At 46.6% G+C, this 25,644-nt stretch overlaps 1 protein-coding gene across 28 annotated transcripts in view; it reads right to left on the bottom strand.

The window, feature by feature from the left end:
* Positions 1-19,695, bottom strand: part of kif1b (kinesin family member 1B) — a 290,388-nt gene extending 270,693 nt beyond the window's left edge. For all 28 annotated transcript variants that reach the window (XM_085967403.1, XM_085967405.1, XM_085967411.1 and 25 more), the window contains exons 1-2: positions 19,367-19,695; positions 18,310-18,449 (exon numbers count right to left, since the gene is read on the bottom strand). In XM_085967403.1, coding sequence (XP_085823529.1) covers positions 18,310-18,415 — 106 coding nt within the window. In that variant the 5' untranslated portion in view covers positions 18,416-18,449; positions 19,367-19,695. The remainder of the gene's footprint in view (positions 1-18,309; positions 18,450-19,366) is intronic.
* Positions 19,696-25,644: the final 5,949 nt, after the last annotated feature.

Genomic DNA, 25,644 nt, shown 5'->3' with positions numbered 1-25,644 from the left:
CTCAGAGGGTGGTAGGTTTGTGGAATTTGCTGCCCCAGAAAGCTGTGGAAGCTACATCATTAAATAAATTTAAAACAGAAATAGACAGTTTCTTAGAAGTAAAGGGAATTAGGGGTTACGGGGAGCGGGCAGGAAATTGGACATGAGTCTATGTTCGGAACGGTCATGGCCCTATGGGTAACGGAGTGGGCCCAGGGGCCGTGTAGCCTGGTTCTGCTCCTACTTCTTGTGTTCTAATTATGTGCTAGATTTCAGGAGATGGTTTTATTCCTGTTCCTGGCTGGGGTGGGGTGGGGTGGGGATCACCTTTTACAGAAGGTAAGTACTGTAGCAAATATAGGGACAGTGATCTCCTGGACGAGTTTCGATCGCCTAGATGGGTCGGAGAGGAATTTCCCAGATTTTTTTCTCCAATTGGCCATTGGGTTTTTTATCTGGTTTTTCGCCTCTCCCGGGAGATCACATGGGTTCGGGAGGGATGTAGAGTGATAGTAGATTTGAGGTTAGGATCAGATCAGCCATGATCTTATTGAATGGCGGAGCAGGCTCGAGGGGCCGATTGGCCTACTCCTGCTCCTATTTCTTATGTTCTTATGCCCCCCGGTTATTGACCCCTCTGCTAAGGGAAATAGGTCCTTCCGATCCACTCTATCTAGGCCCTTCAATTTTATACACCTCAATTAAATCTCCCCTCAGCCTCCTCTGTTCCAAGGAAAACAACCCCAGCCGATCCAATCTTTCCTCATAGCTAAAGTTTTCCAGTCCTGGCAACATCCTCGTAAATCTCCTCTGCACCCTCTCTAGTGCCATCACATCCTTCCTGTAATGTGGTGACCAGAATCTCGGACCTGGTTATCTATTTGCCTACATGACCTTGATTTCCACTTTAACATGATGAGCACTAAAACTAGATAAGAAAACTAGACAGACTAGATGCAGGAAGGATGTTCCCGATGGCGGGAGAGTCCAGAACCAGGGGTCACAATCTAAGGATAAGGGGTAAGCCATTTAGGACTGAGATGAGGAGGAATTTCTTCACCCAGAGAGTGGTGAACCTGTGGAATTCTCTACACAGGGCAGTTGAGGCCAATTCATTAAATATATTCAAGAAGGAGTTAGATATATTTCTTAAGGCTGAAGGGATCAAGGGATATGGGGAGAAGGCAGGGACAGGGCACTGAATTTGGATGATCAGCTATGATCTCATTAAATGGCGGAACAGGCTCGAGGGGCCGAATGGCCTACTCCTGCTCCGATCTTCTATGTTTCTAAAACATTTTTACAGTTGATTACCTGGGAGATAAATTGCGCCAACCTACACATGGGCATGAACGTGACGAGGCACCCTTTACCCCAGATGTAAAGTTTCTTGATAAATGCTGAAAAAACAATTTGGCTACACAGTGCAAACTATTCAGCTGGCCAGTTGGCAAAATACATTTTTTTTAAATCTGCTTTTAGAGTTGCTTTATTCTGCTGCTTCAATCGGTGCACGGTTTTAAGATACGACTTCTGCCGTGGAAATACTAATAATAGTGAAGTAACCAACAGTTACCAGCACAGGTACAATGGGCTGAATGGCCTCCTTCTGTGCCGTAAGTTACAAGGCACATCCTTTGCCTCGGCTTCCTGCTTTCCCATTCTCAAAACAAAAAAAAGAGGGGAAAATAAATCAAACATTCTATTCGGGGGGGCGGGGTGGGTGAGATAAGTAGGTATTCCTGCTGATGATCAAGTTAACAAAATTTTATCCTCAGTGACTATGACGCACTTTCCTTCCTCGACCTTTCTGCGGCCTTTGACAGGGTCGACCACAACATCCGCCTCCAATGCTACTCGTCCATTGTCCAGCTTGGTGAGACCTATCCAATCATAGCTTGAGCGCCTCCAGCAATGTCTGCTCTCACTGAAACTTATAAAATTCTGACAGGACTAGATGCAGGAAGGATGTTCCTGATGGCGGGGGAGTCCAGAACCAGGGGTCACAGTCTAAGGATAAGGGGTAAGCCATTTAGGACTGAGATGAGGAGGAATTTCTTCACCCAGAGAGAGTGGTGAACCTGTGGAATTCTCTACTACAGAAGACAGTGGAGGCCAATTCATTAAATATATTCACAGAATCACAGAAACCCCACAGTGCAGATAGAGGCCATTTCGGCCCATCGAGCCTGCACCGACACATACCCCACCCGATCCCCGTAACCCCTACACCAACACATATCCCACCCTATCCCCGTAACCCCACGTATTTAATCCCCCTAACACTAAGGGTCAATTTATCATAGCCAATCAACCTAACCTGCACATCTTTGGACTGTGGGAGGAAACCGGAGCACCCGGAGAAAACCCACGCAAACACGGGGAGAATGTGCAAACTCCACACAGTCGCCCGAGGCCGGATTCGAACCCGGGTCCCTGGCGCTGTGAGGCAACAGTGCTAACCACTATGCCACCGAGTTAGATATATTTCTTATGGCTAAAGGGATCAAGGGATATGGGGAGAAAGCAGGGACAGGGTACAGGAAACTTCGCGATATCCGGCACCGACGGGACCGGCGTGATGCCGATCTATGAAAACTTCCGGACAGACCAGCGCTAATGTTGAAGGATACGGAGGTTTTCATCTCCGTATCTGACAACAAACACTGTTGCTTAGCAACAGCTTGTAAACAGTCGGCCTGTACCTTGGAAGCATCTCTGTAGCTTAGCAACAGCTTCAGAAAGGCTTTCCGGATACTGACTGTTTAAAAAAAAAAAATGCTAGGAGAAGAAAAAAAAACTAACAAAACGGCTGCTGATTTCTGCCGTTAGATCGAGGTTTCCGGACATACAACCTCCTGATAAACCAAAGTTTCCTGTACTGAGTTTGGATGATCAGCCATGATCTCATTAAATGGCAGAGCAGGCTCGAGGGGCCGAATGGCCTACTCCTGCTCCTATCTTCTATGTTTCTATGTTTCCCATCCCCACACCGTTATCTCGGGAGTCGTCTCAAGGATCTATCCTTAGGCCCCCCCTCCTCTTGTATGCCTACCTACTGCCTTTTGGCAACATCATCCAAAGGCATGGGGTCAGCTATCGCTCTGTACCACCTCTCTCGACCCCACCACTGCTTCGGTGCGGTCAAGCTGCTTGTTCAATATGCTGTCCTGGGTCAGCCCCGATGCGATAACTGCACGTGCGTTTCTGTACGATGCGATCAAGGTCAGTAGTCCCAACTCAGATCTTCATACTCGTGAAGTCCACAACGCCAAGGCAAACTCTAAATGTGGTAAACTGGAGCGATTTGCTCTTATACTAGTTACATTTTATTTTTTAAAACAGCTAGCATACATGTAGATGGGCACTTAATTGTGAAGTCATTACAGGACGGATGTGATTGCACTAGAGGGGGTACAGAGGAGATTTACCAGGATGTTGCCTGGACTGGGGAATTTTAGCTACGAGGAAAGATTGGAGAGGCTGGGGTTGTTTTCTTTGGAACAGAGGAGGCTGAGGGGAGACTTGATTGAGGTGTATAAAATTATGAAGGGCCTAGATAGAGTGGATAGGAAGGACCTATTTCCCTTAGCAGAGAGGTCAATAACCAGGGGGCATAGATTTAAAGTAACTGGTCGGAGGTTGCGAGGGAAGTTGAGAAGAAATTTTTTCACCCAGAGGGTGGTGGGGGTCTGGAACTCACTGCTTGAAAGGGTGGTAGAGGCAGAAACCCTCATCTCATTTAAAAAGTTCTTGAATGTGCACTTGAAGTGCCGTAACCTACAGGGCTACGGACCAAGAGCTAGAAAGTGGGATTAGGCTGGAGAGCTCTTTGTCGGCCGGCACGGACACGATGGGCCGAATGGCCTCCTCCTGTGCCGTAAACTTCTATGATTAACTGAGGGTGATTAAGCATACTTTAAAAAAAATAAATCAACACATTGATGCTTCCGATGTGCCAGTCTGAGTAACCAAGAATATTCATCAAGAATGCAAGATCACCCGAGCGCACCGAAGCTGAAACAGATTTGGAAAGCGAATTGAAACTGACTCTCAACGGGAGTTTATCAGCTCCACCAGCAAATTCTGCATAAAAAGTTTGTAAATTATAGAGTGCAAATGTTGGAAACTAATGAAATTCCCCAGGAATAACCCATGTGGAATATTAGGTCAGAGCAACACTTGTGCAAAGACAGGAAAGATTCTGCTCATTTGTAACTAGCTGTATCGAGAACCTTTTCAAATATGATTCACTTCCCCGGCCCGCTCGTTCCTCCTCTCCTGAAAGCATCAATTCACTCTGGAGTGCCATTGGTGCAGACAGCCCGCCAGTATCTTCCCCAAATGACCGTCTTTATGCACGAACCAAAATAATGAGTGTTGCCCTCGTCTATAAATCCCCTCCATGGCTTTTTTTAAATTATTTGTTCCTGGGGTAGATGTCGCTGGCAAGGCCAGCATTTATTGCCCATCCCTAGTTGCCCTCGAGAAGGCGGTGGTGAGCCGCCTTCTTGAACCGCTGCAGTCCATGTGGTGAAGGTGCTCCCACAGTGCTGTTAGGGAGGGAGTTCCAGGATTTTGACCCAGCGACAATGAAGGATCAGCCGATATATTTCCAAGTCAGGATGGTGTGTGACTTGGAGGGGAACTTGGAGATGGTGGTGTTCCCATGCGCCTGCTGCCCTGGTCCTTCTAGGTGGTAGAGGTCGCGGGTTTGGGAGGTGTTGCCACCCTATCTCTGCAATCTCCTCCAGCCCTGCATCTCCCCTCAAAAACTCTGTTCTTCACATTCCGGCCTTCTGTGCATTGCCGCCCTGTGCAGCTCCCAACCAGTGGTGTCAGAGCCTTCAGCCCTACTCACTGCAATTCTTGCCCTAGAACTTCAAACTCTCAACCTGTTAAAAACCTCAAGAATCATTTCTTTGGCCAAGCCTTTGTTTATCCCTCTCAGCTCTCCCTTCCTGGCTTTTCAAGACACCCGTTTGAAAATCACCGTGGAACATTTCTTTACATTAAAGTGCTACACAAATACAAGTTGCTGATAACGGGTGATTCGATCATGGCGAGTCTCACCACAGAACTTGAACCCACCCTCACCCAAATCACAAACACCTCCCCCCCACCCCACCAACCTCCACCCACCCAACAGACACCTCCCCCACCCAGAACACAAGACAGCCCCCACCTCCCCCAACAACAGTGGTTCACTAATGATCCAGAGTGAGAATCCTGGCCATTTTCCTCATCCCTATTCAAGGACATTGGCAGCGTGACCCCAGCTGAAAATGATCGAACAGTAGCACAGTGCAGACTCCTACGTGTAGCCCAGCATCAAACCACGCAGTGAAGTCACCCACAAAGTCAACATTTTTTTTTTTAAATAACTGTAATTATCTTGAAGCTGTTGCCTACTGGACCACATTCCATCATTTGTACTTCAAAAGCAGCTATCTAATTATACAAGCTCAAACAGTTAAAAATGTAATAGCACATATGTGGTAACTACCAGCACTGACTAGTTTTACTGGGAAATCAGTCAAACCAGCTAACAATGGTCACTAAATTATTTGCAATCCACAGTGGCTACTGCTCTCTAACCCAGGGCAAAGCCTGGAACTGGCCATCTGAAGCTTCAGAGAAGACTACTACTGGGGCTCATTGAAGCATAAAACGACCAAAGTTCATCTCATGAAATGTGCAATAAATTAGATTGTTTTGGATTTACTGCAGTTGTTTTTTTCTTCTCTTCAGCCCTCGTTAAATTGCCCCATTCCTCCCCCCAATGCTGCCAGGACAGGTGGTGACCCACACCCAAGCCAAAACCCCAGGATGCGCTCGAGCATATCCCAGGATAATTCTACCTTCAACTTTGCCTACAAGAAGATGGCAAGCCTCTGCTTTGTGCCTTCTCTGGTATGAATTCATTACCATAGAATCATACAGCACAGGAGGCCGTTCAGCCCGCCATGCCTGCTCTCTGAAAGAGCGACCAATTGGTCCCACTCCCCTGCTTCCCACCCCCGCCCCCCCCGCTTCCCACCACCACCCCACCACCCACTCACCCGTAGCCCTGCAAATATTTCCTTTTCAAGTATCTATCCAATTCCTTTGAGCTTTACTACTGAATCTGCTTCCTCTGGTTACATAGAAATATAGGAGCAGGAGTCGGCCATTCGGTCCATCGAGCCTGCTCCGCCATTCAATATGATCATGGCTGATCCTCTATCTCAATACCATATTCCCGCTCTCTCCCCATACCCCTTGGTGCCTTTTGCGTCTAGAAATCTATCTATCCCCTTCTTAAATGTATTCAGTGACTTGGCCTCCACAGGCTTCTGTGGTAGAGAATTCCACAGGTTCACCACCCTCTGAGTGAAGGAATTTTTCCTCATCTCAGTCCTAAATGTCCTACCCCATATCCTGAGACTGTGACCCCTGGTTCTACACCCCCCAGCCAGGGGAAACATCCTCCCTGCATCCAGTCTGTCTAGCCCTGTCAGAATTTTATACGTTTCAATGAGATCCCCTCTCATTCTTCTAAACTCTAGTGAATACAGGCCTAGTCGACCCAATCTCTCCTCATACGACAGTCCTGCCATCCCAGGAATCAGTCTGGTGAACCTTCACTGCACTCCCTCTATGGTAAGTATAGCCTTTCTTAGGTAAGGAGACCAAAACTGCACATAGTACTCCAGGTGTGGACATGTACAGCAGGAACCTCAAAGCACTGGAGAGGTACCACCAATGCTGCCTCCGCAAGATCCTGTAAATCCATTGGCAGGATAGGCGCACCAACGTCAGTGTTCTCGCGCAGGCATCGAAGCTTTGACCACGCTCGATCAGCTCCGATGGACAGGTCACATCGTCCGCATGCCCAATACGAGACTCCCAAAACAAGCGCTCTACTCGGAGCTCCGGCACGGCAAGAGAGCCCCAGGTGGGCAGAGGAAACGCTTCAAGGACACTCTCAAAGCCTCCTTGAAAAGGTGCAACATCCCCACCGACACCTGGAAATCCCTGGCCCAAGACCGCACAAAGTGGAGGAGAAGCATCCGGGAAGGCGCCGAACACCTCGAGTCTCTTCGCCGGGAGCAAGCGGAAGACAAGCGCAGGCAGCGCAAGTCAACCCAAGCACCCCACCCACCCGCCCCTTCAACCACCGTCTGCCCCACCTGTGACAGAGACTGTAGGTCCCGCATTGGACTCCTCAGTCACCTGAGAACTCATTTTTAATGTGGAAGCAAGTCATCCTCGGTTCCGAGGGACTGCCCAAGAAGAAGAGTGGTCTCACCAAGGTCCTGTATAACTGTAGTAAGATATCCTTGCTCCTGTACTCAAATCCTCTTGCAATGAAGGCCAACATACCATTTGCTTGCTTGCCGCCTTCCTAATATTTGCCTTCCTAACTGTTACCGACCCTCCGGCCAGTATAAGCAGTTTCTCCCTACCTACTATCAAAATCCCTCATAATTCTGAACATTATGCAAGAAAAGTTGTGGGTTTGAACCCAACGTCCCATCAATCGATTGAAGCCCTAATAAAATCTGTTCAGTATATATGATTTGCCAGATTTGAATTTATAAATATCGTGGTCCGAGTGCAGCAACTCCTGGAGAAAATGTCGGCCACTTTCTGGAATATTCTCTTGCCTCAGCTTTCTTCTGGCGCTGGACTTCATTTCCCGCAGCTTTAATTCATTATCCAAGCTTAGCCCCGCGGATCAATAATCCTTCCTCTACCTGGTGCAGCAACACTGCGCCGCGATGACGGATCAATTAACAGAGGGCCAAGGATAACTTTAACTCTGCAATGCAGGCAGGCTGAAAGCTGCAGGCACGCCAAGTTACTTCAACCTAATCAAAGTTGTGTGAACCAGCTGTAACCGATACTACTGTAATTATCAGCACGCAAGTAACTCAACTTCAGACAATGAAAGAAAGAACGACTTGCATTTCTATAGCGCCTTACACGGCACAAAGCGTTTTACAGCCAATGAAATACTTTTTATTTTGAAGTGTAGTCACTGATGTAATGTGGGAAACGCGGCAACCAATCTGCGCACAGCAAGCTCCCACAAACAGCAATGTGATAATGACCGGATAATCTGTTTTTTATTATGTTGGTTGAGGGATAAATATTGGCCCCAGGACACCAGGGATAACTCCCCGGCTCTTCTTCGAAATAGTGCCACGGGATATTTGACGTCCACTTGAGAGAGCAGACGGGGCCTCGGTTTAACATCTCATCCGAAAAACTGCCCCTCCATCAGTGCAGCGCTCCCTCAGCACTGCACTGGAGTGTCAGCCTAGATTTTTGTGCTCAAGTCTCTGGAGTGGGACTTGAACCCACAACAAAAGCAAGGCTGAGAGGAGAAGGATACAAAAATCAGGATTACCGAAGTCCAATTTAGGCAGTGATTACACAATACTACCACCTTTAAATACCCAGCTTTATTTTATTGAATGATATACTGCAGGAGTCCTTCAGTATTTAGAGTGTATTGATGTGTTCACATTCAAGGCCATCCTAGTTTAGGCTGCAGCCTCAATGTATACTTAGCCATTATCTCAGAAATGCAGCTGACCCATAGAAAAACATAATGATGTTGGCAACCACCGATACGCTTGGCACTACTTTTTCCTGGTGAAAGCTTAAATTTGCAAAAGTGCAAGCAGTTAGGTCGTAACACATTAATTTTAGAATGAGGTCAGGTGATATTTTTGCAATGTTCAAAGTTCTCACTTCCTGAAGCACAAGATGAGGGAATGGTTAAGTTTATATTTTAAACAGCAGTCAGCTTTCTCTGACCAAAACTTAGCACCTTAACCAAATTTTTGGTGAGTCATCTCAAGAGTCAGGTAAAACTTTTGGGCTCCAATGACAAAGTCACAGAGTCAGAACGGCACAGAAGGAGGCCATTCGGCCCGTCGAGTCCGTGCCGGCTTGATATACCTATCAATTCGTCCAATAAAAAGCGACGAGTTAGGAACGTAACTAAAGGTTTTTATTGACTAAATAACAGAGCCCACCCTCGTGGGTGATCGGGTCCAACAAGGAGGAATACCAGCCAGTCGACTACCTTTATACCTGGGCAGGTAGGTGGAGCCATGGGCGGAGTCGGAGGTGGTCAGCCCAGGTATAACAGCGCGACAAGAGGCGACCTCGTATAGTGATACAACAGTGAGAACAGTGATAACAATACAACAGTGATAACTATAGTGTAACGATAGTGAACGATAAAAGTGGTTTACCACACGGCTCTACTGTAGAGCAATCCAGTCAGTCCCATTCCCCCGCTCTATCCCCGTAGCCCTGCAGGTTTATTTCCCTCAAGTGCCGATCCAGTCTCCCCTTGGAAACATTGAGGCCTAGAAATTCAGTGGAGCCCCAAACGGGGCGCCAAGCTCGCCTGGGCGCCGGAATTACCGCTGCGAGCGGAGCCACTAGCGCCATCCCGATATTCAGTTTCAGCGCCCCAAACGGAAGCGGGCCGCTACTCGAGGCTCCCCACGTCCCGCTTGGGGCGCTGAAACTGATTATCGCAGCGCAATGTGCCACAGCGCCACACGCTGCGGCACGCACGCTGCGGCACTGCAGGCCTTCCTCCCACTGTTAAGGGGGAGGTGCCTGCAACAGCACGATCCCCGCTCGCGAGTGCCGGCAAATGAGCCCGGCACCAAGGAGAAGTGCCAGGCTCTCGGGAAACAGCCGGCAATGCCGCGGGGGGGGGGGGGGGGGGGGGGTTTAAGGAGGCCGGGGACGGAGGTGCTGGCAGGCGGCCGCCCCGCACCTCCACCTTAATTTGCGCCACTACCACCACAGGTAGGCCCTGTGAACCGGTCGCGATTTGCGACCGGCGTTAAAGAGGCGGGCGTGACCAAATATGGTGATCGGGGCGGGAGCGGGGCGCTGCGCACACCGATGACGTCATCGGTGGCGGCGCAGCGCTACAGGCCAACGCCGCCATTAGCGCCCCGCTAAATATCGCGGGAGGTGTGGCCAGTGGCGCTAAAGCCACTGAGTGCCCTCTTTGGGCGCTAACTGGTGGCGCAGGCCACTGAATTTCTAGGCCTGAGTGTCTCCGCTTCCACCACTTCCGTCGGCAGCGAGTAAAATTTAAGGTGCACTGCCACTTGACAAAAATGTATTTTAAATTAATTTGACCATTCTGTCAATGTTCAAGATGCAGCCTTTTCAAACAGCTACACAGTTCTTTTACTTTACTTTACTTTACAATTCATTAAATATATTCAAGAAGGAGTTAGATATATTTCTTAAGGCTAAAGAGATCAAGGGATATGGGGAGAAAGCAGGGACCGGGTACTGAATTTGGATGATCAGCCATGATCTCATTAAATGGCGGAGCAGGCTCGAGGGGCTGAATGGCCTACTCCTGCTCCTATCTTCTATGTTTCTATGTTTACCTTGTTCTGGTTTTAATTGGCAATACTAACATTTTGAGTTCACTAGCTGATTTTTGCAGAGTGTTGACCATGTGTTTGGAGCATGGTTTTCAGTGGTTAGTCATCAACCTTTAATATCACAGCCCAATCATTTCCTGTGAGAAAGCAATCGTAAAGGAAAAGTTACCACCATCAGAGAGCAATTATAATCGCTTAGAAATTTCAGGCTCCGAGGCAACCACTGTGTTTTTCTTTCAACTGGTTTGCAACTGCAAGTGAATGTGATAGAAACATGCTAAATGCAAGAAAATATGCAAGTCCAATTTTTTTATGATTCAAGTACATATTGAATATATACTTTTTTTTTAAAAAGAGAAATTTGCAGGGCTATGGGGAAAGAGCAGGGGGTGGGACTAATTGTTGAGCTCTTTCAAAGAGCTGGCACAGGGACAATGGGCTGAATGGCCTCCTTCTGTGCTCTATGATTCTAAACATTGCATTTATTTTGTGGACTATCCCCTTAGAGTATTGCACAAAAGATAACTTTAAAAAAAATTAATTTAATGTTGGTAATAAATTAATCGATTTCTCTTTCAGCTAAGTAGTGACTCAATAGATTGTGTCCCTAGATAATAATTATAAACTTTACACTTTATAATGGATTTGGTTACAAACTGAAGATATTTAAATTCGCAAAAAGTAATTTGTCAGTTTTTTTCCCCACCTGCAGTCTCTGACATATTCAACAGGTTTTAGAATTCACCTGACCAGAAAGCATCATCATCGAAGATAGGAGCAGGAGTAGGCCATTCGGCCCCTCGAGCCTGCTCCGCCATTCAATGAGATCATGGCTGATCATCCAAACTCAGTACCCTGTCCCTGCCTTCTCCCCATGTCCCTTGGTCCTTTTAGCCTTAAGAAATATATCCAACTCCTTCTTGAATATATTTAATGAATTGGCCTCAACTGCCTTCTGTGGTAGAAAATTCCACAGGTTCACCACTCTCTGGGTGAAGAAATTCCTCCTCATCTCAGTCCTAAATGGCTTACCCCTTATCCTTAGACTGTGACCCCTGGTTCTGGACTCCCCGACCATCGGGAACATCCTTCCTGCATCTAGTCTGTCTAGTCCTGTTAGAATTTTATAAGTTTCAATGAGATCCCCTCTCATTCTTCTAAACTCTAGTGAATATAAGCTTAATCGACCCAATCTCTCCTCATACGTCATTCCTTTAAATTTTAAAATATTTGTACTATGAACTGGAAAAATGCACTTTTCGATCACCTTAAAATATCTACTGCCCATTTACGAGCTACCTCCCGTTAAAAAAATACAATTTGCTCACACTTTGCCACAGGACCCATCACACACACACACGCACAATGCGCGCGCACACACACACGCACACAAACACAAATGTGCATCCCAGTACATGCATGAATAATCTTATTCAAACACAGCCACTGAATTAGTACACTGATCTAGGGCACTCTGTACACCAGCTGCTCTTCTCAGAAGTGTCCCCAAGCTCTACATAAATAAACTGTAATGGAAAAAAAAACATCTGTGTCCAACGGCAGCCAAGTGTTAAAAGATTATGGGTAGATTTCTTGCCACGTTAGGAACCACTGCATTGGTTTGGCAGGTCACAGTACAGTTAGTGAGTGAACAGCAAACGACTAACGATAGCTGGAAGCACCCTGAGAGAGCATGATGCACTCGAGGGTGTCCAACGAAGTCAAACCACAAGAGTGACGTTCAAGTGATCAGGAAATCATTTGAGCTCAACTACTTTACAAAATACGGACAGATTGTTTGTTGAAAGACACAAACACCTTTTTCCAAAGGCATCCTACTGCAAACTTGAACTCTTGTATCCTGTTACTGACATTAATCTCAACCACTGCATTGCCAATTCTTTTCTTGTGTAACCCCCACGACACACGACAGGAAAGAGGCAGCTTTTCTAACATTAATGATGCGGGAAGTGAAGCAGGGGTCAACTGCCAGTAATACGTGCTTCGGAGGTGTAATCCACCTGTACATATTAAAACCCAGTATCTTGTTCGACTGCAATAATTAGCTAGCGCCAATCTTGAATTCTGAATGAGCCTGGGAGCACAATCAAGGACACAATGTACTTTCTGGACTCGTGTGAAAGACTGCTCAGGCTCGATTCTTGCATTCAAGATGTCACCTGACGTCCATTTACGCATCACAACGTTGAAAGCACACACACTCGTTAGACCCTTGAGAATACCAAGAGTAGAATGGAAAGGCTTGAATGTCACAAAGTCAGCAAGATAAATGGAAGTTGGATGAAAAAGCCACAGCAATTTGAACCCTGAACAGATGAATCATTTTTACTCACACAGATTGCTCATAACACTCATTATTTGTAACCTTTCGCAGCATCCCTTCCACAACAAAGTATTTCCAGGGGTAAAACGAACAGCTTGGCATCCTTACTTTCCCCAGAGTAAATTGTATGTTTTGCGACCCAATTAAAGTAAATTCTCATTTAATCTGCCAAAGTTTGCCACCCTGAAATTTCAGTTGGCTTAAATAACCTGTAATTGAGGCTGTGACAATCAGCGACAGCATTAATTTGTTGCTATTAAATAAAAATTTCAATAAACCATCATTTCACGGTAGGAAAAAAAAGGTTTGTGGGTCGGGATCCGACTTCAGTTCAGCCCCTAATAAGTTTCTTACTTCCGCAGCCCCTTCCCCCCCGCCCTCCTGAACATGCCAATTCTTGCCGAGTGCAGTTCCTCCCCGCTCCACAAATGACCATTCTTCATGTGCGATCCTAATGAGCGTCAAGCATAAAGGGCCTCACAGCCAAGTCCCATCTTCCATTCACCAGCCATCCACACAGATGTACTTTCCACCAGAGATTCCTGGATATCAATCAGGCCTGATTTTCCCTCCCCACCCCCTCCAGTCCAACGCCAATTGTAGCACCCCACTCTCATCAGAGTCAGAAACTTCTGGGTTCAGGTCCCACTCCAGAGACTGGAGCACAAAAATCTAGGCCGACACTCCCAGTGCAGCGCAGAGGGAGTGCCGCACTGTCAGAGGTGCCGTCTTTCGGATGAGACTTTAAACCAAGGCCCTATCTGCTCTCTAAAAGATCCCATGGCCCTATTTCAAAGAGGAGCGGGGGGGGGGGGGGGGGGGGGCGGAGTTCTCCCCAGTGTCCTGGGCCAATATTTATCCCTCAATCAACATCACTAAACCAGATTATCTGGTCGTTATCACATTGCTATTTGTGGGAGCTTGCTGTGCGCAAATTGGCTGCCATGTTTGCTACATTACAACAGTGATATATATATATATATATATATTTTTTTTTTTTTCTTAAGTACTTCATTGGCTGTAAAGCGCTTTGGGATGTCCGGTGGTCGTGAAAGGCGCTATAGAAATGCAAGTCTTTCTTCTTTCTTTCTAGTTCAACAGAGACCAGGAATCATACCTCGGACTTGCTCGTCTACACAGCTTAGTGCTGCATCAGATGATGCTTCACCCACTAAATGATCAAGATCGGATAAACACTGTATGGATGAATCCGCACTATTAAGGCATTATCTGGTGGAACCAGTCGACCAGCTGCTGCCCATCCCCATGTGTATGGAGTGAAGGCCAGTAGCCACCTGATACCTATACCAAAGAGAAATGCAGGATCTGTACTGCTCCGAGTCACTAACTAGCAGTCGCTTCCTTTCCTTAAATGCATTATAATCTCGAAGACTTTGGTATATTTTCACAACTAGGATGTAAAAAAGAGTTTGAATCTAGTCGGAGGAGAATATAATTTAACCAACTGACCGAGGGTTCAAGTACCTTTAGCCTTCTCTTTATAATATTCAGCATTCGAAATCCACATGACATTTTTAGATAAAGTGCAGCGCCGCAAATAATTTGTTAAAGGAAATTATACTCAGAGAAGGTTGGGCAGTGTTTTGTAGCCAACAGTAATGAGCAATTTTCATCAGTAGGTCTTACAGTTCATTGTGAGGTTTCCAAAGTTGGAGATTTTCTTAACCCTCATTTTGAAGAAGAGCAGGGGAGTTCTCCCCGGTGTCCTGGGGCCAATATTTATCCCTCAATCAACATCACTAAAAAAAATTATCTGGTTATTATCTCATTGTTGTTTGTGGAGCTTGCTGTGCGCAAATTGGGTGCCGCATTTCCCACATTACAACAGTGACTACACTTCAAATAGTACTTCATTGGCTGTAAAGCGCTTTGAGACGTCCGGTAGTCGTGAAAGACGCTATAGAAATAAACAAATTATTTTCTTTCTTTCACCTGTTAACTAGCTGTCTTTATAGCGCGAGTAACCATTTGATCGCAAACACATATTTTGAAATCCACAAGTCAGTCAATCAGTTAATGCCAATATGAATGATCAAATTTGTCAGAACAGAATATGAAGGCAGTACACGTCAGCTTTTTAAAAATGTATTCATGGGATGTGGGCATCGCTGGCAAGGCCAACATTTAATGTCCATCCCTAATTGCCCTGGAGAAGTTGGTCGTGAGCCACCTTCTTGAATACACCTTCACGGCACAGGGCAGTTAAGAGTTAACCACATTGCAGTGGGTCTGGAGTCACATACAGGCCAGACCAGGTAAAGACGGAAGATTTCCTTCCCTAAATTACATTAGTGAACCAGATGTTTTTTTATGACAATCCAGTAGTTTCATGGTCACCATCGCTTTTTATTCCAGATTTATTCAATGAACTGAATTTAAATTCCCCAGCTGCCGTGGTGGGATTTGAACTCACGTCACTGGATCATTAGTCAGGGGCTCTGGATTATTAGTTCAGCAACAGAACCACTATGCTACCGTACCCCAAAGTCCACGTCATGAGAAGTAAGCAAAAATTTTAATTAAAAATCACTCACAATCTATTTCACTTTCAGTAAGTCCCGTCACCATAGCACTGGAAACAAGTAAGAAGATCAAAACTTACAGCTCTTAGCTTACAGGTTATGTGGTATGGAGCCCAAAAGAGAAGAGAAATTAAATAAAATTGGGTGCAAAGGAATAAGTAATTTAAAATCTTTAAAAAAAAAAAAAAATCTTCTGTCTGGTATACCTCACCTATCCCAACATCATGTGCTTATTATTTGCACCAGTCTGCACCATATGCAGTCAAATCTGACCATGTGTGGAGACTGGGCGGCATGCCAATATGCCATCTTTTTATTCATTCTGCACTAGGTGATAATGATTTTACTTTTGTAATTAAAACAAACATGTTTTACCATTTAAAAAAAAAGGTTGCCCATCTGGTACAAAATCATTTTGATGTTTGTCTTAATCTGTAAATGAATCATCATTTGGATAATCTACACAGAACAGAAGTAGCAAAACCAGTCCCTCCCTCACCTGCCTGCCCAGTCAGCACGACACTAAAACATGCTTGGAATCCTAGATCAATGCTATAGAGTTAGAAATGCTCAATGTACAACACACACAAAAAAATCCAAAATAATTCCAAGGTAGTATTACAGCATTTAGAAAATCAAATTACTCTTAAAGATCTGTACGCACTGCCGTAAAATCCACTTTAATGTATACACAATTACACATGCCATTCTGGAGATGCATTTTTGTTCTGCCAAAATATAATCCCAACACTTTCCGAGTGGCAGGCAGTGATTAGTGGGGTACCGCAAGGATCGGTCCTAGGACCCCAGCTGTTCACAATATATATTAATGATCTGGATGAGGGAATTGGATGTAATATCTCCAAATTTGCAGACGACACAAAGCTGGGTGGGAGGGTAAGCTGTGAGGAGGATGTCGTGAAACTCCAGTACGATTTGGACAGGTTGGGTGATTGGGCAGAAACATGGCAAATGCACTATAATGTGGATAAATGTGAGGTTATCCACTTTGGTGGCAACAACAGGAAGGCAGATTATTATTTGAATGGCAATAGATTGGGAGAAGGGGAAGTGCAAAGAGACCTGGGTGTTCTTGTGCACCAGTTGCTGAAGGTAAGCATGCAGGTGCAGCAGGCAGTAAAGAAGGCAAAATGGTATGTTGGCCTTCGTAGCAAGAGGGTTCGAGTACAGGAACAAGGATGTCTTGCTACAGTTGTACAGGGCCTTGGTGAGACCGCACCTTGAGTACTGTGTGCAGTTTTGGTCGCCTTACCTGAGGAAGGACGTTCTTGCCATCGAAGGAGTGCAGCGAAGATTCACCAGGCTGATACCTGGGTTGGCAGGAATGACGTATGAGGAGAGATTGTGTCAATTGGGCTTATACTCACTGGAGTTTAGAAGGTTGAGAGGGGATCTCATCGAAACCTATAAAATTCTGTCAGGCCTGGACAGACTAGATGCAGGAAGGATGTTTCTGATGGCCGGGGAGTCCAGAACCAGGGGTCATAGTCTAAGGATAAGGGGTAAGCCATTTAGGACCGAAATGAGGAGGAATTTCTTCACCCAGAGAGTGGTGAACCTGTGGAATTCTCTGCCACAGAGGGCGGTGGAGGCCAATTCATTAAATATATTCAAGAAAGAGTTGGATATATTTCTTAAGGCTAAAGGGATCAAGGGATATGGGGCGAAGGCAGGGACAGGGTACTGAATTTGGATGATCAGCCATGATCTCATTGAATGGCAGAGCAGGTTCGAGGGGCCGAATGGCCTACTCCTGCTCCTATCTTCTATGTTTCTATGAATGCTGCAATAGCTATTTTGCACAAATAAGAATCTGGGCCAGCACCTTTACAAAGCGTGTGTCTTTATGTGTAATTTTAATCAATGTGATAATTATACATTTAAAAATACACTGACCATTTTCAAAACTTCACCACCATAAAGCAGGCGGATGGACACAATCGCTAGACAAAAGGATGAAATACAACAGAAACTTTTTTTGGCTACAAGTTAAATCATAAATGTATGACGACAAATTTCAACTACTGGAAATAGGACTCGGAAATATTATTTTAGCCCAACTACAGCACGCACGTTCTTCTCCTGATTCAAATCATTCACAAAAAATAACCACAACCACTTTTGCTGACAATCTGACTACTCCTGAACTAATGTACTCCAATTACCAAATCTGTTTCTACCCCTCAATCACAAAACTGCCAGAAATCAAAATCAAAGACTTGCATTTCTGTAGCGCCTTTCACGACCACCGGACGTCCCAAAGCGCTTTACAGCCAATGAAGTACTTTTTGAAATGCAGTCACTGTTGTAATGTGGGAAACGCGGCAGCCAATTTGCGCACAGCAAGCTCCCACAAACAGCAATGTGATAATGACCAGATAATCTGTTTTAGTGATGTTGATTGAGGGATAAATATTGGCCCCAGGACGCCAGGAATAACTCCCCTGCTCTTCTTCGAAATAATGCCATGGGATCTTTTACGTCCACCTGAGAGAGCAGAGACGGGGACTCGGTTTAACGTCTCATCTGAAAGACGGCACCTCCAACAGTGCAGCAGAGTGCACTGCACTGGGAGTGGCAGCCTAGATTTTTGTGCTCAAGTCTCTGGAGTGGGACTTGAACCCACAACCTTCTGACTCAGAGACCAGGGTGCTCCAAACTGAAGCCACTGCTGACACTAAAGTACATAAAGCAAATTAGTTACTAATGTGGTGCAATCTCATTACATTTTTTCTACAGGTTATATGTATGGATTTTAAAACGTTTCAAAAGACTGCTTTACAGCCATTATAGGATACAAATTTGTAACAAAAATATACCATCCAAATATTGCAACAGGGTTTACATTTTAGCAAATGTTACTCAGCCTCCTTATACTGAATCGGCATGATGCCGAGTAAACTGTGTAGCGGTGAAAAATCTGCAGTGTGGCACAGAAAAGTCATTGAATGTGGGTGGCGCAGTGAAGATTCAGGCAGAGTCGGAGCAGGGTTTGACTTACTGGTGGTGCTGCCCTGCATCTGGATGATGCATTTAGAATCCTTGCCGATCTCTCTGGAGTTGAAGGGTCTCACCCGGACCGCCACTTTGACAGACGCCCCCGACATCTTGCGCCGCTCCCTCAGTCACAGCGACCAGCCCCTGCATCAAAGAGGAGTTTCTGTTAACCAAAGCTCGCTCTCTCTCCCTCACACACACACATTAAACATCATGGTGTTTTGAACACTTTTCCAGCTGTTCCATTTCAAACATGGCTGCCGGATCTGTGCTGCAGTGAGACTGAAACATGTTCACCAAAAAACATCCCAGTTTTTCAGGAGGTGGTGGTGGGGGGGCGGGGGACCAAAATTAGACCATTTTCTCCTCACGCTTCACGCACAGGTACAGATTCCCAGTGCAAATAACCTTCAACCCTCAGATCAAATGGAAATTGTGGGTTTTTTTGTTGGGAAAAAAAAAAGCTGTATTACAATCACGTAATACCAATTTATCAATAAAAAATGGGTTGTCTTGGAGTCAGCTTTTTGAAGAAAAACTAAGGGCACACGCCCTTGATCTGCAATGAGACAAAACAAATCAATTGTCACTGACAGCCTCCCCGTGCACACAACAAAAACCACACTCCAGAATAACCTTCGCCCCAAACCAAGAACACACCAGAACATGTACTCAAGATTTAAATATTAGACAGGAGTTTTTTTTTAAACTTCAGAAGGATGGTAACAATTCATCTGATCATATTTTCCTTTACTGGAGAATAATTCACCTCCTGGGGGGCGGGGAGGAAATCATAGAATTTACGGCACAGAAGGAGGCCATTCGGCCCATCGTGGATGCAGCGTGCGAGCCCAAGGTGGGAGCTCAAGACAAGGTGGGAAAGAGATGGGGGGGAAAAGAGGCAAAAAAAACACACCCGACATAGGGCAGACACACACACATCCCACCCCACACAGACACATTGCCCCACACAGACATCACCCCACGCAGACAGATACACACAAACATATACACAAACATCTCCCCACACAGACACCCCCATCACAGACAGACAGACTTACCCTTGTGAAAAGACCAGAAGCCGCACTCTGGCTCAGGGAGCAGGCGTGCCCCGGGAGCCGGACTGTAACAAGAATGTAACAATAATAATGTTACAGCTGCCCGCCGCTCGATACAATAGTAGCCGGTGTGTCGCCACACTCCAAAGCCATGGCGGCTTCAGTCCATCTTCTCTTTAATCTCCAGCTGACTTCACACCTTCTCCGGGCCGAGTGCGCTCTTACTGCGGCTCGCTGCCCGGCGATTGCAACCAAAAAATGGAGTGATAATTCTCAATCTAAAAGCTGGAGAGCCGAGTGCCCGCGCCGGCCGCTTTTCCTAGAGCATTACGTCAGCCTGCCTGTGATTGACGGGCCGGCCGCCCTATTGGAATGGGAGAGCGACCGGCGCAGCCAATAGGAGCAGGCCGGAGGCGGGGCTCCTGCTTGGCAATGACGTAACGATGCGGGATTTCTGTCGGCCGGGCGGGCGCCCCGCTGCTGCCCCCTCGCTGCAGGAGGCGGTACCGCTTGGTCCCGAGTGTCGGGGTGGGGAGGAGGGTCTGTGCACTGGCAGGAGTGAGACTGATCACAAACCCCGCTTTAATCTAAAAGGCAGTAACAGAGGTAGCAAGAGAAGGGGCAGTGAATTGAACAAAGAAGCAAAACGAAAACTCCGCCAGCCGGGAAGTGCTGGAAACATTTCTCAGGAGAGCAGAGTTAATGGCCCGGATTTTACGCCGTCATAAGTGCCCCGCAAGGTCCCGGTTTCCGCATGCGATGCGACCGAACTTGCGGTCTGTCAAGTTGCTCCTTGGCAGATCCTTGCTGTAAATTCACTGTCACTGGCGCAGAGTTGGGCTGTTTGCCCAGCGAATACCCACCAAAACCTTACGCCTAAGGCCTGCTTTTACCAGCGTAAGGGTTAAAATAAATGTTAAAATAATTTTTTTTTAAATGATTTGTACATTCACTTACATTTAAAATTAGTTTAGGAAAATTTTGTCCCGTTTAAAAATGCTCAAATTTATTTTTCAAAACATTTAATTTTTCTTTTAAATGTTTAACTGAAGGGTATTTTAATTCATTTTGAACCTGTGATCATTTATTTTTATTTCAGTGTGGTGAAATTTTATTTATTGGGTGATTTCTATTTTGCTGATGGGGATTCCGTAAGTAAATTGAATCGCCATCTTCTTAGGCAGTCCCTTGGAACCGAGGATGACTTGCTTCCACATTAAAAATGAGTTCTCAGGTGACTGATGAGTCCACTGCGGGTCACAGAATCACAGAAACCCCACAGTGCAGATAGAGGCCATTTCGGCCCATCGAGCCTGCACCGACACATATCCCACCCGATCCCCGTAACCCCTACACCAACACATATCCCACCCTATCCCCGTAACCCCACGTATTTAATCCCCCTAACACTAAGGGTCAATTTATCATAGCCAATCAACCTAACCCGCACATCTTTGGACTGTGGGAGGAAACCCACGCAAACACGGGGAGAATGTGCAAACTCCACACAGACAGTCACCCGAGGCCGGATTCGAACCCGGGTCCCTGGCGCTGTGAGGCAACAGTGCTAACCACTATGCCACCGTGCTCCCCTACAGTCCTACAGTCTCTGTCACAGGTGGGGCAGATGGTGGTTGGAGGGGCGGGTGGGTGGGGTGCTTGGGTTGACGTGCGCTCCTTGTGCTCCTTACGCTTGGCTTCCGCTTGCTCCCGGCGAAGAGACTCGAGGTGTTCGGCGGCTTCCCGGACGCTTCTCCTCCACTTTGTGCGGTCTTGGGCCAGGGATTCCCAGGTGTCGATGGGGATGTTACACTTTTTCCGAGGAGGCTTTGAGGGTGTCCTTGAAGCGTTTCCTCTGCCCACCTTGGGCTCTCTTGCCGTGCCGGAGCTCCGAGTAGAGCACTTGTTTTGGGAGTCTCGTATCGGGCATGTAGAAATGTGACCCATCCATCGGAGCTGATTGAGCATGGTCAGAGCTTCGATGCTGGGGATGTTGACCTGAGCAAGAACACTGACATTGGTGCACCTATCCTGCCAATGGATTTGCAGGATCTTGCGGAGGCAGCGTTGGTGGTACCTCTCCAGTGCTTTTACGCACAGAATTCATGCACAGGCATCTTCCACCCTTTAAATCGGCATAAGCCTAATAGGAATCCCCCCTTTGTCATTGGACTGGCCCACGTGCTCAGGTGTATGGGCCTTTACTCAGGTGCACGCCCGCAGGCCCAGGACCGCAAGAGTCCGAAGCTCTGGAGACCGGGTAAGTACGGCATTTACATGCAGTTCGGAGGTGTACGCGGGCGGCAAGCCTCCGACCGCAACCTCTAGGCCAATGTTTCAGGTGTAAACCCTTCATCAAAACTTGGTTATCTTCTGTTCTCTCCACAGATGCCTTTTCTAAATAAACCAAAAAGGAGACACGGGGTCGCCCCAGTGTTATCAATAAAAAGCACAAGAAAAAATGTCCCCTTTTTAGAGGGGCACAAGTAATAAAGAATGAAACCATAAAACAAAGGAAACTTATAAACAAATAATATTATTCCCAGTGTCCCGTTTGTACTCCAGTCCCTGCAGTGCCCATCGGACGCAGAAGACCGCAACTGTACTGGTGGAAACCGTGTTCCTTCTCCAAGGCCACCCAAGACTGTGGAAGAGAGGTAGGCAGCCAGCGCGACCACGCCCCCTCCCCCTCCCTCTCCCCTGCCACACGAACCATGTCCAGCCTGAACCTGTAGATGGCCACCTTGTCCGGGCCCTGGAGCAGACAGACCCACGGGGAGGCACTTTGACTTACCGGCCGGCCGGCCGGCCCACCCACACCCCCACCCCGGGTGGCCAAAGAGCAGGAGCGTGAGACTGAAGTGGAGCCAGAAGTCGAGGAGCAGCCCTTTCAAATGGTGGAAGAGGGGCTGCAACCTCTCGCATTGAACAAACAAATATGAAAAAACGGTCTCGTCCACCGATACAGACTGAACGACTGAGGGTTGCCAGCAATTTGTGCTTTTGCTTCGGATTTCCTGCATCGGTAGTTTTCTGCTTTGGGTTATAGAAAGGGCAATAGTTGTCGTTATCTGAGTAGCCAAATGATGCTTAACTTCATCCTCCGGAACCCTGTGTGGTCTGGGTGTCACTTGGGTGTGAATCAGCATGTGTGTAATACCAGTAAGTTGTGATAAACTTTCAAACAAACAGGTTTATCAGCTGTTACTAAAAGAAAATGCCCCACAATCTCTCATTCAAACAAATTTCTTTAAACACTGGGTCAAAGGTCAGTCAGCACCTTCAAAGAACAGATGTTCTGATGAAGGGTCTACATGTGAAACATTATCTTATCTGTCCGCTCCACAGATACCAGACTGACCTGCTGAGTGTCTCCAGCAGTTTCTGTTTTTGTTTCCATTAACGTAACATCCTTAACATAAAAAATGCACAAAGCACCTCACTAAAGGCCTGTTGGAAACAGATTCAGTATTAGTTTTAAAAGAATCTCAGTACTTCATGAAAAGTCACTAACGCATAATTAACCTCAAGGATTATCCTCGTCCCACCCATGTTTAAATTTGGACTTATTAGTGTTGGATCCGTGGTTCAGTGGATATGCTATTATTAAATAATCACACGGATGCTGTACATTAACAAATAACAGGTCTTTACTGGAGGAGGGTAGTCTCTAGACTGGGGGTACAGAGGCATGCGCAAAGCTTATATACCGGTGTGGTCACTGCCGGTACTACAGTATACAGGAGCTGTAAAAGTAGTTCTGACTTAAAGGCACATACACTACAATTCCTCCCCTTTTAGATTAGTAATACCCCTAATATTCAAATAACAATTAACATTTCAACATGTACATTAAACAACAAAAGTCCATTTATAGATTCAGTCTTTGGGGCGGCTTCCTGACCCTTTCGGGATAGCGCCTTTCCAGAGGTTCTTGTTCTTGGTGCAGAGGCGATTCTGACCCCTTTTCATTGGGTAGTTCATCGGGTTCCACTGCTACTGGGTCTGAAGTAGATGCTACCGGTATGTCGGGTTCATCCCCAGGTACTCGAGACATGGGGTTGACGTGTTCCTGTGATGCTAAGATCTGATCGACGTGGCGTCTCACAATGTTCTCCCCGACATCCACTGTGTACATTAATGGCCTCTGCCTTGTACATATCGTTCCGGGTTGCCACTTCTCTGTTCGATAGTCACGGGCCAAGACTGGTTGCCCTACATTGAAGATCCTTGTCGGCTTCTCATTGATGTGCTGGAATTGTTTGTCCTCAACATTTCTTCGCCCATTTGGTCTGAGCAAGTCCAGACGAGATCTCAACCTTCGGTTAAAGAACATCATGGCCGGGGTCTGGTTGGTAACTGCATGTGCCGCGTTTCGGTAGGCTAATAAGAAATTGCCCATCTTATGCTGTAGTGGAATTTCATCGTCGCACATGGCCTTTATCGCCTTCTTAAAGGTTTGTACGAACCTCTCAGCCAATCCATTTGTGGCTGGATGATACGGGGCGGATGTGTAATGCCTTACCCCATTCCTTTTAATGAATTTTTGGAACTCGTCGGACACAAACTGTGGTCCATTATCAGAGCAAATCTGCTCTGGCAAACCGTCTTTGTGTTGGTTCCTTTTATGGAAATTAAATCGTTCCGCTATCAGCAGCGGTGTGGGGTTTAAGTGGTCCTGTAGGATTTCTACTATGCTTTCAAAATTCTTGTTTACCGGCTTCTCTGGGGTTATTAGATTTCGCAGTAACCCATAAGTTTTTGCACCCATGGAATTTAACAGAACCAGTGTTTTATTAGCATCTGGCACTTCATTCGCCCTGCAGTACACCTCAATACGTTCCACATATGTCGCCCAATCTTCGACTTCATTGTCGAACGTAGAGATACTGCCACTCTTCGGCATCCTTGGGTGTGAGTTAACTATCACAAATGGCGCCTCCCGCGCTTCCCCTTCTTCTCCGCTGGCACAAAATGGCGTCTCCCGCGCTTTCCTTCCTTCCCGCGCTCGCCCTTCTTCTCTGCTGCGGCTTCTAAAAATGGCGCCTCCCGCGCTCTTCCTTCTTCTCCGCGGCTCAATGGCGTCTCCCCTTTCTTCGCCCCGCGGACCCTGTTCAGCCCATGAGCACTGGCTGTGCTCTGCGCATTCTTCTTTTTATATTTTTCGACGCCACTCAGTCTATAACCCGGCTGTTTCTTACCCTCTCTCTCTCCGGTTTGTTTTATTTTTCTCGACGCCGCTCGATGTTCAACCCCCGGCTGCGCCCTGCGCTCTTCACCCTCTGTCTTACCCCGTCGATGCTGCTCGGCTTTCTCTCCGCCATCGGTCGGCTCCAGCCGCCGCTGCTCGGGAAGGGTCTGCGCTGGACCTGTCGTCGGTCTCTTACTGCTCGTTGTGGCTGGGGAACCAAGCCCGGCTCTCCACAGCCTCCCCTGCGAAGTTGGATCTCTGCCTGACTGCTGGGTGGTTGCTCGTGGTCGACGCCCGTGTTCCTGGCCTTGACTATTTTTTTTTTATATGCTGCAGGTAGATTCGAATCGACACTCGTCGCCACTGTTGGATCCGTTGTTCAGTGGATATGCTATTATTAAATAATCCCACAGATGCTGTACATTAACAAATAACAGGTCTTTACTGGAGGAGGGTAGCCTCTAGACTGGGGGTACAGAGGCATGCGCAAAGCTTATATACCGGTGTGGTCACTGCCGGTACTACAGTATACAGGAGCTGTAAAAGTAGTTCTGACTTAAAGGCACATACACTACAATTAGTACAGTATTTGCTCATTTTTATGTTTTATTTTTCAATGTTATTGTAAATAATGATTTTAGTTTCAGCCTGCAACCAGATTTGTGGTTTGGTATTTTATCAACTTGAGGAGAATCATAGAATAGCAACAGACTGGGTTTAATCCGTACAAAGAGTGTTAGAAATGGAACAGCTGTTAATCCTCGAGTCATTCAACTCTGCAAGGGATGATCATTAAAAAAACAGGTACAGCTTTCAGGACGCAGGGGACAGGGTCTGCTTATGAGAACTACTGTGAAATGGTTGACAGAGAAACAGTTTATTAACAACCCAAATCGGTAACAACAATAAGAACGCAAGAAATAAGAGCAGGAGTAGACCATACGGCCCCTCGAGCCTGCTCCGCCATTCAATAAGATCATGGCTGATCATCAACCTCAACTCCACTTTCCCGCCCGATCCCCATATCCCTCGATTCCCCTAGAGTCCAAAAATCTATCGAACTCAGCCTTGAATATACTCAGACTCAGCA

The sequence above is a fragment of the Somniosus microcephalus genome, chromosome 25 (genome assembly GCF_052327205.1).
Source record: "Somniosus microcephalus isolate GS21.2 chromosome 25, FLI_Smic_1.0, whole genome shotgun sequence".
NCBI classification, from domain to species: Eukaryota; Metazoa; Chordata; class Chondrichthyes; order Squaliformes; family Somniosidae; genus Somniosus; species Somniosus microcephalus.
Note: the sequence above shows the minus strand (reverse complement) of the source record. Positions and strands in the feature narration are given on the sequence as shown.